The 21,435-nt window shown below is 32.8% G+C and overlaps 1 protein-coding gene across 1 annotated transcript; it reads right to left on the bottom strand.

Annotated features, from left to right (window-relative positions):
* Positions 1 to 151: 151 nt before the first annotated feature.
* LOC140451433 (sphingosine-1-phosphate phosphatase 2-like) lies at positions 152 to 16,364 on the bottom strand. The gene is made up of 4 exons (XM_072545229.1): positions 15,950 to 16,364; positions 15,329 to 15,579; positions 14,951 to 15,123; positions 152 to 10,066 (listed from the first exon to the last, which is right to left on the bottom strand). The coding sequence occupies exons 1-4, from the start codon at positions 16,194 to 16,196 to the stop codon at positions 9,649 to 9,651; spliced, it is 1,089 nt and encodes a 362-aa protein (XP_072401330.1). The 5' UTR covers positions 16,197 to 16,364; the 3' UTR covers positions 152 to 9,648.
* Between the last annotated feature and the right edge of the window lie 5,071 nt (positions 16,365 to 21,435).

Below are 21,435 nucleotides of genomic sequence, written 5' to 3'. Positions count from 1 at the left end.
AGTAATATCTCTTCAAAACAATCACGAAAGTCCATACTGTAGTTTAAATTGCTGTCGCACCTACCTTATTTTTCAGATTGACATCCGGAGACTACCTTCTCTGTGTATACCCAAAAAAGAAATGAACAGTACAGGGAAATAGGAAAGGAAGTTGTAAAAGTCTTTAAAAATTTATTTTTCTCTTAACATAATTGATATGGTACCGTACATTTCGATAAAAACATAACAATTGCTTAACTAGTAAATATTGTAGCCGGTTTTTCCTACAATTTCCTTAGCGCCATCAATGAGAAAATTATTTCGTCAATAAAGACTTAACTTGACATTTAAAACTCACTCGGAGCGTAAAATTACAATATTGCCACATGTACAACCATTTTACATAAGTTTAGTGTCCAGTAAATTTTTTCTTATTGTTTTATTTGTTCGCAAAACACCAAAATGACCTTTGAGAGTTATTTGAAATGTACAATTTTAATATGGTCAAATGTAGATTAATTTTACTTAAGTGTAGTGTCTTGAAGTTCATTCTTATTGTTTCATTTTTGTCCCGAAAGCCCTAATTGGCAATTTAAAGTCATTAGGAGCGTAAAATTACAACGTTGCCACACGTAAATCCATTTTACATAAGTTTGGTGTCCAGTAAGTTCTCTTTTTTTGTTTAATTTCGTCACAAAACCCAAATGGACTTTTAGAATTCATATGAAACGTAAATTTCCAATGTTATCATGTAGATTAATCTTACTTAAGAGAAATATACAAATTTACATTTAAAACTCACTTAAAGCGTAAAATTATAATGTTGCCACATTTTACAAGTCTAGTGTCTTCCTTATTATTTATTTCGCCACGAAACACCGAAATAGACATTTAAATCTTTCTTGCACTTACAATCACAATGATTTTATATATAAATCCATTTTACATACGTATAGTGTCCAGTGAGCTCCTTATTATTGTTTTATTTGGTCTCGAAAGCCCCAATTGACATTTAAAACATATTTGGAACAAATTTACAATGTTGCCAAATGTAGATCCATTTTACTTAAATGTAGTGTCCAGCAAACTGCTTCATAATGTAAAAAAGCTTTTTTTTCACAAAATATCAATTTTTGTAACTAATGTGCGTTTTTATGTACAAAATACACAAACAGACGTTCAAAAAAAGTGGAGAGTCGACAGCTCTGAACTTTCATTATTTCCCCCCTCTTTTCTATTTATTTCCTCAATCCTCCTTTTTCTTTAAAGTCAAAGTTTGTCAAATAAATTTGTTCCAGTTATTTTATGACCTTTTAATCAAACTTCTCATGTATATTGTCTTTATAATGTCTCATTCGCGCCATTTTTGCCAAGACTTTCTTATTTATCCTATTTCTTGGCATCATTTTTCGAGTTTTATAGCTGTAGCTTTATTTTAGGCTCCTATTTCCATTGCAATTTGAAATTGCATATCCTTCAAGCTTCAAGATAAAAGAATATTTGTAATATTTTAGGTAATTTTGAGAACGTGCATTTAAATTTTTTGAGACTCTTACATTTAAAAAGATACGCCAACACTGTATAATTGTCAAACTTAAATTTTACCAGTGGCGCGCAAAGAAAATTGTAAAAGAAACCGTTTTGTAATTAATAATATCATAAAAATTATATACCCTGGAAGTAAAAAGACAATTTTTGGGCTGGTAATAAAGAAAAACTTCTGTAAAACATTCATACATCAATGGAAATCGTTTATACCTTGTAACTTTATCAAAAAGATCGAAATATTTAATAACTATATATAAAGATGGACGGACTAGTCTAATTGTTACAAAAAAAATTGTGTATTGTCGCAAAAAAATACATTGGGCACTACGATGGATGTTCAGATAGTAGCAAAGTCGACATTCACGCTAATATTTACAATATGTCCATTTTGACATCAATATAGTTGAGAAGGAAGGAAGTTAAGGAAATCTATAGTAGAATCCACAGTTAGTATGCAGTGCAGGTAAGATAGGCCATGTATATCTTAGGGGATAACGGCCGACCACGTTGCCGGTTTGCTCCGAGCGGCGCATCAGGACTGGCTTTACTATAGTAAAGCCAACTGTGGCTTTTACTATAGTGTAGATTAACCAATACAAAAATGTAATACCTAACCGTAATGATACTTACTTCCTGTTACAGTTTACGGAAAATTTGCGATTCTAAATGCATTTTATTCACTTAACTCCCTACGTACTTTATATATTACTATATCGTTTCAAATACTACATAATAATCTCTTTTTAAATGTTTCCTAATTACTCAAATTGAATTAATATCGAATTTTATTCGTTTACGAGGCTCGCTAAACAGAGACAAACTGTGTGAGACATGTCAACATTGATCTGTCAAACACTAGCGATATCTGTCAATGTATGTACGCACGATTAACCGTTAAGCAGGTCAACATTCACTCATCAAACTGTAGCTTCCTATAATAAACGCTTTTATTAACGATATATAAAACTTTATACATTAGTATACACCAAAAATATATACAAAATAAATATAATAATCATTTAATTGACAAACACTCTAATGCTCGATTGGTGTCGTAAGTTGCCTATAGTCGGACAATTTTCAATTAAAGGTGACTAATCTACAAATTGAACTAGGAGCTAACGACAACCATGTTAAATGTCAGAAGTAAATTCTTACCGGGGTCATTTTTATTGTGCATGCTTCGTCCATCTAAATAAGTAAGTTAGTTCCATTTGCCCCCGTAACAATATAAATTGATACGATTTACGAGCGCATAGTTAGACAAGTTTATTGAATAGTTTGAAACATCGGTAAACTTATAAACATTTCGCTGGACTATATATTTACGCTCTTAGAAAGAATGGGAATGAGAGAAATATATTTTAGTTTATTCGTTCCACATTCTATATGTGCATAGGCGTGATGTGTTCTATTTCTTGGTAATATATACTCAGTGACATTAGAAGTGTTACACCCAGAAGGAATAATTTCTTGAACTTAATTTTTTGGCAACATGGTAGATTTACATCAAGAATGAAACGATAACGTTGTCAAGTATTTTTATTAACAAGTAATCAAAAAAAAAAAAAAATTAATAATGTGTTTGGCGACCCCGTAGCTGAATACACTCCTGTATACGTCTAGGCATGGACAAAATGAAATGTTCAATGTCTGCTTGTGGCTCCTCGTTCCAAGCAACTTAAACTTCATGTATTAACTGTGCCAGAGTCTATGCAGGATGGTGCAAAGTGGACAGTCTCCTTCACATCATATCCCATACATGTTCGATAGGATTTAAATCCGGAACACGGGGCGGCCGTGGCAACACATTAACGCCAGCTTCTTGGAAAAGGTCCATAGTTTGATGAGCAATATGGGGACGCATGTTGTGTTGCTGAAAAAGGACGTCTCGACGGCAGTCGAGATAAGGCAGTAAACTGGTTTGTAAGATGTCTTCAACATAACGCGCAGCTGTGATATTGCCTCGAATAAACACAAATGGTGATTGGTTACCATAGGCAATAGCCCCCCAAACCATTACTCCAACTGTCCTGTATGCATGCCTCTCAACAGCAAACCCGATATATCGTCGTTCTCCACAGCGGCGTCTTACCATCCTACGACCATTATGCATTCCTAAACAGAATCGTCATTCATCGCTGAATGCTACATTACGCCATTCTGCTTCCCAATGCTGCCGTTCTTTGCACCAATTCAAACGTTGATGACCGTGGTCCGCAGTCTAAGGAAGCACTAGTCATGGGAGGAATGAAACCAGTCCAAAGGCTCGAATACGACGGTATAGTGTACGCATACTAACAGGTCTACCTACTAATCCAAACCATTGGTCAGCAATTTGACGCGCAGTAGCAAAACGGTCTCGCAGAGTCAGTAATCTAAAGCGCCTATCTTGACGCTCTGTGGTACGCCTAGTTGACCAGTTGGTCTTCTTCGTATTCCTCTGCCTTAGTTTGTCCACACACGACAGACACGCATAGCCGTCATTGCCGTACAATTAACACGACGGCAAATTTCGCGATACGACAAACCCATATCTTTATACACAATAATTCTACCCCTGTCAAAATCGCTAAAATGGTGGTAATTATGGTTTATTCGAACTCGATGCATTTGCTTACACTGAATACAATTAGACTGAGGAACAATAAATAAAAATTTCTATACGAACCGGTTTTCACAGGTCGGTCTCTCACAAAAAAATTTAGAAGATAAAACTTTATTTTTACAAAAAGTAGAAGAGACAAACCATTGGTATTGTTATCATAGCATGTTTTAAATATAGTCATTCTGTTGCCAAAAAATTAAGTTCAAGAAATTACTCCTTCTGGGTGTAACACTTCTAATGTCACTGAGTATATTTATTAAATAGACTTTATTATTAACTTTCAAATAGTTTTGAGGAAAGGAAAGTAAATTTGAGGTAAGTTTATTCTTTTTATAGTCTTAACCCATTAACGGCCGATACAAGAAACAAAGAGAAATTTGACAATTAATTTATTAGATTGGATTAAAAACACATAAAATAAGACTAATTTACAATCAAAAAGATTTTTTTTCTCATTTTCAAGGAAAAACAGGACAATTTTTAATAAAGGAAGATATTGTATCTTAAACGTAAATTAAATTTTAAGGTGAAAATTTTCGAAACACTCGGGGTGTAGATGCACTCTACACCAATTACATAAATAAATAGAATTACTTTTGTACTTCTGACATTCTTGCACTATCGTCTCTCTTTGTAATGTGGCCAATATTCTAGTATATCTGGTAAAGCAAATTTAGATTGACGTCCATGTACTAAGTTTAACACTCTTGTAGCGGTTTCTTCACTATTCTCTTCTCTTCATGTTTGATTGAACGAAATCTATGTCGGCTCATGCTTTCTCTTATAATGTGCACTTCTTTATCCTCATCCTTCGACCATGCGACCATTCGACATATCAACTTGTGTTGACACGAAGCAGAGTGTAATAACCACATAATATACACACGCCAATATTTTTTTTAATCTGTCATTCACTTCAAAATCGTGACGGTTATTCGGCGATGCATAAATATTGGTAAAATATAGAATGCTCTTAATTACTTGTTTATCAAAAAAGAGTGTAAAAACTTCAATATATGATTTGCTTCCATGGTTGGCTTTTATATTGTCTAAATATCAATCAGACTGATTGTCATGAGACTGAATAGCTCATGAATGTAAAGTCCTGACAGGACTATGATATGGGACAGGCGGCACAAGGTCTCATGGCATAGATAGAGGTTCAGCACTTTAGATTAGGTGATGATGACACATTACTGAAAGTAATAATAATAAAGATGTACAACAGTCAGTGGCGGCTGGTGTGGTAAAGTTTTGGGTAGGCCAAGCCAGCAAATTACATATAGCTATGTGTAATCAGTGGCGGATCCAGAGGGAGGGGTCATGGGGTCATGACCATCCCCCTCTCGTTAAACATATTTGAAAACCCACTTATCCTATTGGTGGTAAGATTAAAAGTGACCTTGCATCAGAGAAAAGTAATCACCCTCAAGATCCATGACCTCCCCAAAAAAATTTCTGTAGCCGCCAGTGTGTGTAATACATATTTTTTTTGTGTGAGAGTTGCAATTGTGTTGTTTGTTTCTAAGGTTTGTTAAAAAATATGTTACAATAATTATATATTATGTTACATATTTTTTTATCATAATTTAAAAGGAAATTTATATTACAATTCGATAATTACGTTACAAGTGACAACGATAGTGGCCGTAGGCCCGATCGTCTGGTGCCTAAACAGCAAGCATAAACACGACAATATAAATCGTTGTCCGGCAAGCTGCTTAACTTCAAACGGTTTTTGTACGGGGATCTTATGTGCGCTGGGTCGGCCACTTCCGATCGAGCCTATTAATGATATTTAAAACGCCTGAATGCGACTCGATGCTTTCTGTGGTAATATAATAACATAGTTGTTTTAACGGACGCTAATATATTGAGTGATTTAGTACATTTAAAAGTTATTTACATGCATTAACATAATTTTTGAATATATGTTTTTCAATTTTAAAGCTCTTAAAATTATTGGGTAGGCCCGGCCTATCCTGCCTACCCCCAAAAGCCGCCACTGACAACAGTGCGTATTAAACATTATTACATGGCGCAGTCCTGTGGTTAATGAAGCCTGTTGCTTCCAAAATAAATGAAAACAAGAAGTTGTTACAATTAGAACAATATGGAGTTTAGAATACCTCAACCATGATCATTTGAAGGTAACGTGGCTGAAAACTTTCGGCGATTCAAACAGTCATTTGAAATTTACCTCATGGCCAGTGACAAGGCCGGAAAGGAAGACACAGTAAAAATGGCTCTACTGTTAAATTTTTTGGGAGATGACGGACTTGATGTATTTAACAACTTAAAGTTAACGGATGCACAGAGAAAATCGTATGATACAGTATTAGGTGAGTTAGAGAATTATTTCACCCCTAAAAAGAATGTGATCTACGAAAGATTTTTATTCTACAATAGAAAACAAGAGGAAAGAGAGCTATTTGATACTTACCTAACTGACTTGCGTAAATTGGCAAACAATTGTGAATTTGAAGATGTTCTAGACTATATGATCAGTGATAGACTAGTTTTAGGAACAATCAATAAAGATCTACAAGAAAAAATGTTGCAGAATTAGGAGTTAACCTTACAAAAGACATTAGACATGTGTAGAGCATATGAAATTTCAAAAATACAGTTTAAAGAAGTTCAGTCAAGTCAAACACTTAATGTTCATTCTGTAAAAGGGGTAAATGGTAATCAAACAGCAAGGAGAACAGCTTCTAATAACAACTTTAATACTGGAAGAAGCAAAAGATGGGAACAGGAGGAAAACTCAAGGAAAAGTGGTCAGTGCAGAAAATGTGGTCGTGATCATGAGTTCCGAAGGTATCCAGCATTTGGTAAACAAAAAATGTGTAACGACAGGATCATAAGAGAAGTTCAGGAGATTCAAGAAGTAAATATGGACAGTAAACACTAAGAATTTATGGTAACATCAATTGAGGTAAATGAAATAAAAGGAAATAAGGAATGGTCTGAAAGGTTAGTAATTGAGCAAATGGGCAGCCAGAACAAGCTGTCCAGATAGCTAAAAATATTTTCAGGAAGTGTGAAAATCTTCAGTTAGCCTTATTAGAATATAGGAACACACCACTATTAGGATCAGACAAATCCCCAGCACAACTCTTGAATAGTCGTAGACTTAGAGGCAAACTTCCAGTTTTACATGAAACATATTTACCAAAACAGGTAGACCCAAAAATGAAAAGAATAAATTGGATAATAAAAGAAAATTGTACAAGCACTACTATGATAGAAATACAGCTACAAAAGAAGAATTAAGTGTAGAGGATAATGGGGCTATAAGAGAAGATGGGCAATGGAAACCTGCTGTGGTTAGACCAGGTTTACAAGAGCCACGATCATATGTTGTTGAGAAAGACAATGGGACACTTGTAAGAAGAAATAGCTATCACTTGAGACCATCTAATAATATGCCTAAACATCATAATAACTTAGCATGATTTTGATCACAATCAGAATGACAGACCTTCAACAACAACCGCCTGTGAGAGTGAAATAACGAATCAGTTTCCTACCAAAAGTAAAAGATTAATTAAACCCCATCTAGATATAATGATTTTGAGATGTACTAGTTTAGCAATCAGTATTGTTATTAGTTTTTATTTTAGAATGTTTTTATTCTTAGTTCATTGTTGCAATTTCGGTTTTATTGGAAGGAAAAGATGTCATGAGACTGAATAGCTCATGAATGTAAAGTCCTGACAGGACTATGACATGGGACAGGAGACACAAGGTCTCATGGCATAGATAGAGGTTAATCACTTTAGATTAGGTTATGATGACACTGTATTAATGAAAGTAATAATAATAAAGATGTACAACAGTCCTTATTAAACAAACATTATTACACTGATGTTGAATTACTACTGAGTACGAAGAAGTATCTGTTGTTACCCAACTTGGGACAAATCCGAATATCATAATCAGAATTCCCAATCACTTGTATTTCATATGTACCCGCAATATCCGATTTTATTTCTTCTTCACAAATATTATCATAAATGTCTTCTACATCAGAAATATCATCTGATTCCGGCTTCACATAAACCACATCAAGTCAATCAGCATTTCTGAGTCTTCTTCTAACAAAGCTATTAACACTTTAGTAGTTAGTGCCCTAGTACCCTTTCGAGAATTTATTCAAATAAACAAAAAAAAATGCACTACTTTATACACGCATTCACATGATAACAGTTTAGCTTACTTCATTTTAATTTATATGGAATATAAAACAAATAAACACAAGGAAACTTTCAGATCAAGTTAAAAAAAAAACAAATATAATGTTTACAGCACACAGCAATTCTATAGAGAATGAACTGTAATGACGAGATCGTATGTTAACATTTCAGATTGTTTAGTCTAATGAAAAAATAAGTATTTTGCAAAGTTTTCTGTTTTTTGAAGTACTGTACTAGGTACTTTCTAATAACAATAACATTTTGCTTTATTTTGTTAGACAACTATAAGATACCATATCATATAAAACACTAATAAGGCCAGTGTTAACATACGGGTCTGAAACGTGGTCACTTACACAGAACGACCAAGAATTGAGAGAAAAATTCTAAGGAAAATAAATGGAGGAATCCAAGAACAGGGTTTGTGGCGTAGGCGCTACAACTTTGAGTTATATAGAAGTTTTGGTGAACCTGACGTTGTAAAATGTATTAAATTAGCACGCCTTCGATGGATAGGACATGTAATTAGGCGAGATGAAGATGCAACGATCAGAAAAATTTTCGACCGAAGGGGACCAGTGGGAAGACGAGCCAGAGGAAGACCAAAACTTAGGTATCAAGATAACATAGAGGATGATCTAAAATCTATCAGAGTTAAAGCATGGAGAAGAGTTGCCAGAGACAGGGGGAATGGAAGATTGTTCTGAAGAAGGCTTTGGCTCATAACGAGCTGTAATGCCACTGATGATGATAACTATAAGAAACCGGTCAAAAGACACATGATAATTTAATAATTATATCGGTCTTAGATTTAATTTTTACGTAATTACTTATGTGTTTAAATAAATAATTAAAATTTTATCTTGGTACGCTTCTGCAAAATTGATAAGTGGAATATGATTTCGTTGCTTTAAGTGCGATGTTGCCAATTAATCACCTTCAATTAAAAATTGTTTTAGTATACCAAGCATTTATACAAAGTTTACTTTACATGGATATAAAATGTGCATAAGAGGGGACCTATAGTCCCAACTCAACCAAATATCGTTGGTTGGCAATATACTATTATTTAGGGTTTGGGAAAAAGCCGATATACAATACAAAAACAAAAATAAAATATACTCGAATATAACTGGCCTAAAGACATTTTTTAATAACTATATCAATAACTGGATTCATTCTTTTTATATACAACATATGAAAATTCCGTTTCGTCCCTCCAAATATTTATTAACAACCCTGATCATAAATTGAGATGTATTTTGACTAGATAGATGAATAATTACCTTAACAGTTAACCGAAAAAAGTAATTATCAAATCTCTGTGAAGAACGTAGGCCTTTCAATTCGCAAAAACCTAAACAGCTGAGGTAGCACATAGACGGCATTAAAACCGATCATGGCACAAAAGACATACTTGCAACTCAGCTCGACGAACGTTTTGTGCTTGTTTTGCAGGGTATTTTCAGACTTCTTCAAGTTGTCGACATCCTGTCTGAGTATAGCACATAAGAAGTTATAGGTCAGGCTAGTGAAGACCTTCTTCGTGAGCAGAACGCCGGCGAATCCGATAAAGGTGCGAAGGAGGAGGCATCCGAACATGGTGTAGGAGGGCCACATGATGATGTAGGGTGGTGTGAGCTCCGATGGGGTCATCAGGCCGGAGTGGAAGTTCAGCCAGGAACCTATTTGGATTCCAACGCAGACGGAGAGGATCATTGTAGTGTCTCCCCTAAAACAATATCAACTTCTATATTTACTCATTATCGTGTCAAAATTTTAAACTCAAGGTGTTTATCATCGTTTACATATAAACTAATCAATAAGTCCCTCATTTTAGTTATCAGTCTTGTAGAATGATCTTTTTCCCTGAAGTATTGAATATTTAAATATATAAAAATGTATAAGAAGTTATTTGATACGCCCCTGGTTGGTACGTAACAGTAATCTGAAGTTTATTTACCCAGGTGTATATGCTAGTAATCTAAAGAAAATATTAACTGCGTAGTGTCTATTTGCGTTTTAATTTAAATAAGTTCCCACAAAAATTTGAAGGCCCAGCACTTTAAGGTCCATTATTGAATCAAAAGCGTAGTTAAAAATATATCCGATTGGCTGGGAGTTAGAAACTAGTAGGGCAAGACACGAGTTTGACGGGGAGTGGGAGTTGAGGTCGAGTGTGGCGGTAGAAGCGAGGAGAACAAATTTGGGTTGAACGAGGAAACATGGTTTTCGGTTAGAGTTTCCAAAGCCAGCAAATTTTGGCTTAATTTGATGAGTTTTGGTTAAAAGAAGGTGATTTAATACTCAAAATGCTATGTGGCAGTCTTTGTAGAGTGAGTTAGTTAATCACCGGTTTGTTGGAAGCTGTTTTCTTTGTCTGGGAATTGGATAATAACGTCCTGAAGACGAAGTAAGCCGTTTTAAGTGAAAAATAAACAGGCTGGCATATATTTGGTTGCTGATTACGAATTTCGAGGGTGGATTAATAATTAATAATTTACTGCACTATTAAAATATACATATCTAGGCCAAAAATAAACCTACAAACATTTTCCCAAGCTCAAAATGTTCTTTTTGAGTTCTTCTATCATTACTATTAATTCAAGTATAAATGCTTATTGCTCAAATTTGCTTAAAACTCTTATAAACAAATTAATTTACACATTTTTTAAGAAAAACAAGTTTATAAGGGTATAACTTTAATACAAATAAAGATAAATTAATTTACCAATTTTTTTTTGAAAGACTATAAATTAAGCTCTAAAATGAGACTTTGTAAAGCTCATTTGAATGTGTAGAAGCAAACTTACAATTGAAAAAGCTTCGAAAAATACTTACTTTGCAAACATTTTGCACTAATTTGACGAAATCTCCAGTTCTTATTATAGTATTAAAGTTTAGTAAACGCCATTTTGTTTTTTTCTCAAGGGAAAATTTTTATTTGAAATTTGTTTTTATCTCTCTTTTAGTTTACGAGCTAGAGACTTATAAACAATTAAATTGTTTGATCACTCTGATGGAAATCCACCCGAAATTCGTAATTTAGCCAAAAATACACAAAAAAAAAACTTAGGTGGACCGATCAGAATTGAAAATGCTACAGTGACCCATCTGGACCCTATGCAGGTGATTTTATTTATTTATTTTTTGATCTCAACCTCTAACATGTTAACCCCTTACCGCATAGTGGGTCATATATGGCACAATACTTAGTTTTATACCTAACCGTTAGAGATCGAATCTTATTTTAAAGTATTTATGCATGACCATGTACTTATAGAGTACATATTTCGTATAACCGGTAATAAAGCGTCATCTCAATGCAGCAAAGTGAACTTTTATGAAAATTTTCAAATTGCCGCGGTCTGACAGCTGTTCATAAGAATTGTACAATTTGATATTCAATTATCGAAGTTTCTACTGAATATTTTTGTACAAAAAAAAAAAAATAGTGACATCAAGGATAGACCTTCAAGAAAGAATTTCTGTAAGTATTTTCAAGTATTTCTTTATATTTTGGTATGCCACATAAATATGCCACAATATGTCGTGAAAAACTCTCTTTCATATATGGCACAATATGCGTTCTGAACTAGGTATGCTTTTTATTTTAAATAATGGATCCAAAAAAGTTTTATGGCGAAACTCTTGTGGTAGTGACTACGGACATACGGACTCAGATGGTAGTGAAGACGAAGGACTATCAAATGATGATATTTCTTCTATTATATTAGCCCTAGAGTCAGACTATGAACATGATATAATAGATAATAATGAATCAGATATTATTATCCCAGAAACGGATTTAGAAAGCAATTCAGATAGTAAAGATGATATTTCTTCCGATGAATTACGACATAATCTAATAAAGAATAGAAATAAAAATCATCTAACTTGGAAAGAAGATATTTGGCAACATCAGATGATGATATAATATTTCTCGGTTCTATTCACCTGTCATTTGAGTTGCAACAAGAGGATTCCCCTTGAGCCACCTCCTGTTGATTCCACTTTCAAACTTTCTGAAAATGAGCTAGAACAGTTCTTAGGAATCTGTATTTATATGTCAATAGTACAATTGCCAAACGCTAAAAGTTATTGGAACTCCAGCCTAAATTGTCAATTGATCTCAAATGCAATAGATGGGAAGAAATAAAACGTTTTTTACATTTTGCGAACAATAACGATGCTATTGCTGCAGGTAATCCTGGTCATGATAAAGTTTTTAAAATCCGACTGCCACTAAATAAACTAAGGAATCAGTTACTCAAAATTCCGATTGACGAATTTTTAGCCACAGATGAGCAGATAATTCCAACAAAGGAGCGTTTATAAAACAATATAATCCGCAAAAACCCCACAAATGGGGATATAAGGCGTTTGTTCTTAGTGGTGTCAGCAGATTTTGCCCACTCTGCTTGTCAAGATAAGTACGCGCATCTCGTTCGTGCAGATGGATATACTATATTATTTATCTATGGAATCAGCCATGTTTTAAACCGAACCAGTGTTGTTCAGTGAAATTTTATCTGTTGTGCATAAAAAAATTAAACCGGTTTAATTTATTTATGGCAACCATAGACATAATAAATATGCACTATTTTATTCGTACTTTTAGTTGAAGAATAGATTAAATTATTTCAAATTTACTAAATTATTAATCTCTAAAAATTTAAATTACAGTTCTGTCACAAATTTCTCAATTCGAGTCTGTGTTTCCATTTAAAATATGGGGATTGCGTGCTGACACACTTCAAAGGCGGCATCTGAGAGTGGGCATTCTGATTGTTATTTATTCTGTGCCTAGGTTATGTACACTTCCCGTCATATAAAACTGGTACACTTTTTTTTCCCAATGTAAACCTGTGTTCAGACTGGACACAATGGTCCGTGAATCAATTCGTTGTTGCCATCACAGATAACGAGATTGCACAAAATCTAAATATATAAAAATTAATGTTCAAAAATGTACAAAGTTTTTAGATAGGTATTAATTTTATCATTAACAACAAAAAACTGTATCTAATAAATTTAATAACCAGAGATAGGGTTGAGCTACTATCCAAAATGTTTGAAGGATCTTTAAACCTAGGGTATTTTCACAGGGAACATTGGAATGCATATACTGTAATTTTATACTTCAATTACCTACTGAACAAAAGTTGTATTTTGTGTCAATAAGTTTAGTAACACGCTAGAAAAAACGCTTTTCAAAACGTGACAGTTACAATCCAATATCTCACTGTAATGTTTTATTATAATAATTTAAAGTTATGTCTAGATTGATTATCTATCATTATTTTTGAATTGAAATATTTTCATAAATTATAATAAAACACAAATCAATGTGTGGGTACTTAATTGAGATTATGGAAAATTACAATAGTAATAGGAGAATTTTTTAGGATGCATGTTTACATAAATGTGACTGACTGATAGAGAATGTTCGATAATGTTTTAGTTTTTAGTATACTCAAAACTGGCGGTCTGTCGCACAGGCCTGCTTTTAGCTGGTTTCATATAATATTTTCGTTGAACTGGCAACAGTGCCCTAGAAATTAGAATGACACATGTGACAAGACCAATGTACACAACTTAAAAAACACAGTTTTTGGTTATAAGAGTTGTACCAGTTTTTTATGACGCGAACGGTACAAAATTTAATAGGGCCACAAGTACATGGATGATAAACAGAATATGTATTTCAGAAGAATCATAGTACTAAATAAAGCTAAGTAACAAAAGGACTAGTGTTTAATTCACAGAACTACATCTTTGATAATGTTTGAACATCAAGATACATCAGAAATAAGAAATGAGGTAATTAAATATGGCATTGAATTATTACCCCCTCTATCTGGCAAAACCAAATAAAGTTTAGTTAAAAATATACAAATATTTGATAAGAACAGATGATAGTGAGCCCAGTCATGCTACAAGTTATTATCTTATCTCTCATGAATTCTAATTACACAATTATCAAAACATTTGTATTTATATTAGGAATAAAATGTAAATACTAACATCGTTTGTATAAAAAAAATATTATAAAAATTCAAATATAAACTTTGCTGACTTTCTTTTAATTCAAATTTTGTTCTTTACATTTACTGCTATAGAAACACAATTTGTCAGTGTTAAAACACTTGAACTACAGTGTCAGAATAAATATTAAGTCAAATAAATACAAAATATGAACCAATTCAATAGATAATTGACAGCAAATCTGATAGAGATTAAATTATAATATACAGATTTATGTCATTGGTATGTATCACTAGTCCTGGCTAAAGTAGATAAAATAAAAATCAGTCACAACAATTTTATCTATTAAGTTCTACGGGGATCTGACCTTAATGAAGCCTGAACATATTATTTTCATTAAATCAAATAAAGCACCAACAGAAAAATTGTAGCAATGTTTACTAATAATTACATTAGATCATATCTTTACAGTATACAAATACATGCTGACAGAAGAAGCATTTAAGGCACAAAATACCTTATTTCAATATGTACCATGAAAACGTGTACTTACGTTTAATTTTATAACAACTATTTTACCTTCTTAAAGCCATTATGTCAAAAGTAAAAGCTAAATTAATTTACTCACCTAGTTGGAGTCCATTTACCACTGTTTGGGTAGTAGAATATCAACAAAATTGACGAAACTAGTAATAATATTGGAGATGTAGGACTTGTAAGTAAATAATTATCCAATGAATCTACCAAAGGAACAATTGGAAACATTATTACTACAGCTAATGCTAAACCAACTATGACATCCTGGAATTATAAAAAAAAAACACTACTTTAGATACATTAACTTATCTTATTTGAGACAACTACACAAATGTGCTGTTAGGGTGAATATGACTCTATCATGGTGTATCAGGCTTATTATTGTCTAAAATGTCAGGCTTTTTTTACCCGTTTCAATGATTTAGTCATCACATAACCTTATTAACAAAAAAAAACTTTTCTTTCTTACCAAAACTGTATGCATTCCTAAATATAGTCTGCTGATGCTTATCAGAGTGCACCAGAGAACTGCAATGCACAACCCCAAAGGAACATTGTACTGGTATCTCCCCATTGTATATAACAAAACAGAAAATGGTATGGACACTCCAACCATGGCATGTGTAGATGGCATGCCATATTCCAAAGCCCACTTATTTTGAAGCCTAACTACTGGAGGGCCTGGTCTGGGCCACTGGATTATATCTTTGATACCTTGCCCTTAAAACAAAAACAAGTATTTGTAGAAAACTGCAAAATAGTTTGTCAAAAGTTAGAGCTAAGTAGTTCCTATCCTTCATCAATTTTCCTATCTAACTATCTTATCCATATTTCAAGCTGCTTACGAAACATTCAATAACAATTTTTTTTTCTCTGTGATTCATATCTTGATACTGTAAAAACTGTCTTTTAGGTTTTTTCTAGATTTAAATAATTTTCTCTAATTAGTCAGTGCTTTATTCTATTTATCTTCTGTTTTCTTCAGTCCATCTTTAGACATACACCTCCCTTATTTACATACTTGGAATGAAGGCCATAAATATTTTTTATCGAGTTAAAAATTACTTATAAAGCATATATATTTACTTACCTATGTACATCACAATTGTCCAAACTAAGACAACCCTTCTTCCAACTGCCCCATCAATGTTCCAAAACCAAAATGGTATAAAGGCAGAATAGAAGGTTTCGTCGCCTAGAGCTGTACCAAAAACAAACAAATAATACCAAAACTTATTTTCTATAGTGTACTCTTTATCTTTTTGGATATGTTTTGTATTTACACCGAAATATTTTTGAACTTTAGCCACTAATTCAGGTTTCTTGAGGTACTCCATTTTCACTGGTTAAATGTATTACAGATACACCTATTGTACTTTGATTTATATCACTGTTTCTTTTTTAATTTAACAAAACATGTAAACTGTATTATGTGCACTGCAGAGCCGCATTGCAGTTCTATAAAAGAACTTTGACTTGACAGCTAATTTTTTTGGGGTTAAAAATGTTAATCAGTTTTGTATGAAGTGTGTCAGTTCATCAGATGACACTGACACTACACCGAACAACCGAACTCAGCCGAGCGTTCATATACGTACATAGAAGTATGTATTAATCAAACTATGGCAAATTTTAAATACTTGGAAAAATTTAAATTTAATTTTAAAATGTAAAGATGTATTACAGAAAATTGTTCGCAGAATAAATTCAATTAAGTTTAGATAGGTAACTGCTTTGACGTAATATATGTATATGTTATCTTTATCTATTTTAAAAAATTATTTGTCTAGTTTCTAAATTTATAATATATTCTTATTTATAGAAATTATCGAATTGTTAATTATTTTTGCATCTAACAGCTATGGAAAAATACAAATTCAATAAACTAAATCTCAAGAATACAAGAACGTATTAGTCCAGTCGTCAGAGACAAAAATGTCAATTTTGGGATAAAAAAATGCAAAAAAGGTTGATACTCCTACCCCCGGGCTTCCCCCAAAAACCGCCCCTCCTAGTGGTAGGGAAAACGGATTTACCAAGAACCTGTACGACGTAGAAAAAAATGTTTGAAATAAAAAATGTAACTGAGATAATTCCAAACAAAAATGTTTATTAGCATTTTTTGTGTAGAATCAACCGTTCTCTTAAAAATAACACTTGAAGCGACCGTCTATTTTGGATGTCATTTACGCGTGAAATCAATTTTTTAAATAAAATTTTGTATCAACTCGACGGAAAAACTCGATATCTTTTGATCAGAGTTTCCTACCGACAAAAATCAGTAAGTTACTACATTAATTTATTTTTCTTAATCACTCTCATCCATCGTCAATGTGGGACTGTTTTCTTCATACTGCTATTACAACAATTTCTGATCATACAACCGAACGGCAGCTATACAGAAATCGACTAAAACCTTGGGTTAACCTCTTAGCTATCCATTTAAGTTGACATAAGCGAAAGCTTTGGCGAAGATATAAACTTACAGGTGCCCATGATGATTTTCTCGCCCACCGTAATTTTTCTAACCGAGTCAAACAATCTTTGCTAAAGTTAAGAACAGAATTTGAAGAATCTATCATTGCAAGTGGTAATAGTAAAAAAGTTTATCGGTACATTCGCACATCTTTATCTTCTAAAGTCTCCATACCATTACTTCAAAAAGCTGACGGGTCTTTATGTTCTTCGAATAACGAATCTTCGGAATGTTTATCGTTATTTTTTTCCCAGGTTTTTACAGATGAACCTAACGAATCTAACGATACCATTCCTCAAATAATGTGCCCACGTTTGTCTAAAACTCTCGACAATATATCTTTCACACCGGATGAAATTAAACATCATTTATGGAAACTACGTAATAATTCATCACCTGGATTAGACGGTCTCACCTCCTTTTTTCTCAAACAATGTGCAGAATCTGTAGCAATCCCTATATCTCTTATAATGAATGCTTCTTTTAAATCAAGGTTCTTTCCTCTCGTCCTGGAAATTGGCTTCGGTTACACCTATATTCAAGAAAGGAACTAAACTTAATTGCAATAATTATTATTTCGGAAGCTATGTCTGAGTTTCTTCTTCAAGAAAATGTCATCTCTCACCAACAGCATGGTTTTATCAAAGTTCGTTCAACGATCACAAATTTACTTCATTGTGTAAATGATTCGTCATTATCTTTAAACAATCGGAATCCTGTCGATGTTGTCTACTTAGACTTCTCCAAAGCTTTCGACCGTGTTCCAAAACGTCGATTACTAACAAAATTGGATCACTATGGTATCCGCGGAAAGTTAAACATTTGGATTCAAGATTTTCTATCCGACAAATACTTCAAGGTTCGTGTTGGGGAAGACCACTCACTAGATAAGCCAGTCAAGAGTGTTGTCCCACAAGGATCAGTACTTGGACCGCTACTTTTTTGTGTCTACACTAGTGATCTTCCGCTCATTGTATCCAGTAAGATTTCCATTTACGCTGATGATATGCAATTATATTTGAATCCAACTATTTACCAACATGTTCTTCAACACGATCTTGATGCAATACTTAAATGGTTCTCAAAATGGTTACTTTCACTTAACATTGAAAAATGCGTTGTTTTACATATCGGCAAAAATAACCCATCATTACCGTATTTATTAATGGACACCCCTTAAACTCGGTAACCTCCCACAACGATCTCGGAGTGATAATTAATAGTGACTTAAATTGGTCTGATCACATAGTGTCAGTGTGTAAATGTGCAAATTTTAAACTGTTTTTGATCCGTAAATATTTTACACGTATATCTCTAACCTCTGTTATTAAGCTTTAGTCAATATACGTTACACCTATTCTTGAGTTTGCCAGGCAAGTGTGGAATCCAGATCTCAGTCGCGATAAAATCCTACTTGAAAATGTTCAGCGTAAAGCCACAAGACTGGCATACGGCCGTGTAAGACCTCAACCTCAACACAATATATATATATATATATATATATATATATATATATATATATATATATATATATACAACATAATATTCACTTTAAATTAAGACGAAAGATTAAGATGCCATCGTTACAAATTAAAGAGAAATTATTTTCAGGTGCAAGCTGAGATATCTACTCTACGTGGCGCGATTTGTGCAGTAGATGATACAACACTGATCAAACTGAGGGAACCAGAAATGCGCATAAACCATCTTACTAAAGACGAAAAAATGCGCACCTGGATGGGTAAACCTCTGCACGAGCGACATCCCAATGAGGTCTGTCAAGACCATGTCGACAATATAGCGTCGAACTATTGGCTGACATCAGGAAAGATGTTACCTGAAACAGAAGGTTCATTACTCGCCATTCAGGATGAGGTTATACCCACCAAAAATTACCTGAAATATATCGTCAAAGACCCTCAGGTCCAAAACGGCAAATGCCGATATGGATGTCAAGCCCAAGAAACTATCCATCCAACTATCCAACATCTTACCGGGGGCTGCCAGGCATTTGCTGCAACTGAATATAAGGAACGGCATGACTCAGTAGAAAAGATCATTCATCAAGAGATAGCTATCAAACTGGGACTTCTTCAAACGAACCACCTTCCATATTATCAATACGTTCCTGAGAGTATACTTGAGAATGACAACTACAAGCTATACTGGGACCGCACTGTGCTCACAGACCAAACAGTGGCACATAATAGACCAGATCCCATACTAGTTAATAAACTAAAGATACAAACAACATTAATTGATGTGGCGATACCCAACAACAATAATCTTCGTGTTAAACAGAACGAAAAAATTGCCAAGTACAGGGATCTTGAAATTCAAATATGAAGACAGTGGAGAATGGAAAGTACCCAGACAATACCTATTATTTAACTCTTAAACATTTAACTCTACTGGGCAACTGTGGACTTCACAAATGCGCTTTACACGAGGGCGCCAAATTTAAAAATAAATTTCGGTATTTCACTGTAAGCCATGTATCACTGTGTACCACTTTCTCCTACTTGTATTCCAAATCACTGAAAAATATTATATAAATCCAATTGATTCTGCGACGTGTTCGAACACTCTTCCTCGTACTTACTTTCAAAAAGGACAGCGTATCCCTACCATAAAGAAATAAAAAGATTGATTTAGTATAATATTCCCGGCTGCCGCCGTTGCTAGAAGCATCCGATAGTATTTTTCTCTTTCTACTGCATATATTAGGTATCAATTTGAAAAATTTACACCCGTCATAGATTTTCTTTACCCTATTATATTGGAAATTGGAGAAAAATTGGGTGAAGTCCTTTCGTTTTATTTCAAATTTCAAGATAATAACACAAGCACTTCAGAAAAATAGTGGCACACTTGATACTTTTTCAATTACATAAAAGATTTTGCCCTTGACATAAAATATTTTAGACTATGTTTTCAGTTATTATAATTTTATACAAATCTATATTAATAACCATGAATCGCTGAAATTTTTGTACGGGTATATATATATATATATATATATATATATATATATATATATATATATATATATATATATATATATATTTATATATATATATATATATATATATATATATATATATATATTTATATATATATATATATATATATATATATATATAAATAATAATAAAAATAAATAATATTTTTATTATTGAAAATAATCTCAATAAAAGACTCTTCCTCGAGATGGCATTTATCACTCAAATGGATAATTTAATAAATAAGAAATCAGATGTTGAACATCTGAGTGAGATTTATGCTTATTTATTACACATCGAAAAACAAACATTATAAATAGACACATATAACTATTAAATAATTAATACAACACATAATGTAATTTCAAAAATTTTTTCAACACCTTACAGTAAATATTAATCAAATAAACAACTACTACGTCAACACCATGGAACTAATCATCTTCACAAAAGTCAATTAATAACATTCGATATTTGATAGTTCTAGTACTTAACCTTAATGACATTTACCGAACTAAACGTTTGTCTGTTTTATTTTTAATTTAAATTGTATTTGTTTCCTATATTTTAATTTGTAATCAACATCAACTACAATCAACATTATTCCAACAAAAAAATTTTTACTTGATGGCATTAAAATAAATCTCACTGCCATTAACCTCAATTAAGTAAGTATATAAACAACAAACTATTATTAAATTGTATTTTACCATGTTTTAAATAATTGTAGCTCTCATCTGATGATGCCAATGAAAATTGGCGAAATATAATGAATTATTAAACAGAGTACACTTGGCTTTTAATCAGCTGTATACCCAATTAACCTCAACCCCCCTTTTATATATATATATATATATATATATATATATATATATATATATATATATATATGTATATATATATATATATATATATATATATATATATATATATATATATATATATATATATATATATATATATATATATATATATATGAAGAAAGCACGTCTGACTCCATCAAAGAAAAAACTCAAAAAACCAGTCAGCCGGTGAAGAAGAAAGCGTAGATAGACGATAAGGAGGAATTACTTGCGAAAGCACGAAGCGCATTTTCAA

This window comes from Diabrotica undecimpunctata, chromosome 9, assembly GCF_040954645.1.
Source record: "Diabrotica undecimpunctata isolate CICGRU chromosome 9, icDiaUnde3, whole genome shotgun sequence".
Taxonomy (NCBI): domain Eukaryota; kingdom Metazoa; phylum Arthropoda; class Insecta; order Coleoptera; family Chrysomelidae; genus Diabrotica; species Diabrotica undecimpunctata.
This window is presented reverse-complemented; position numbering and strand designations above follow the sequence as displayed.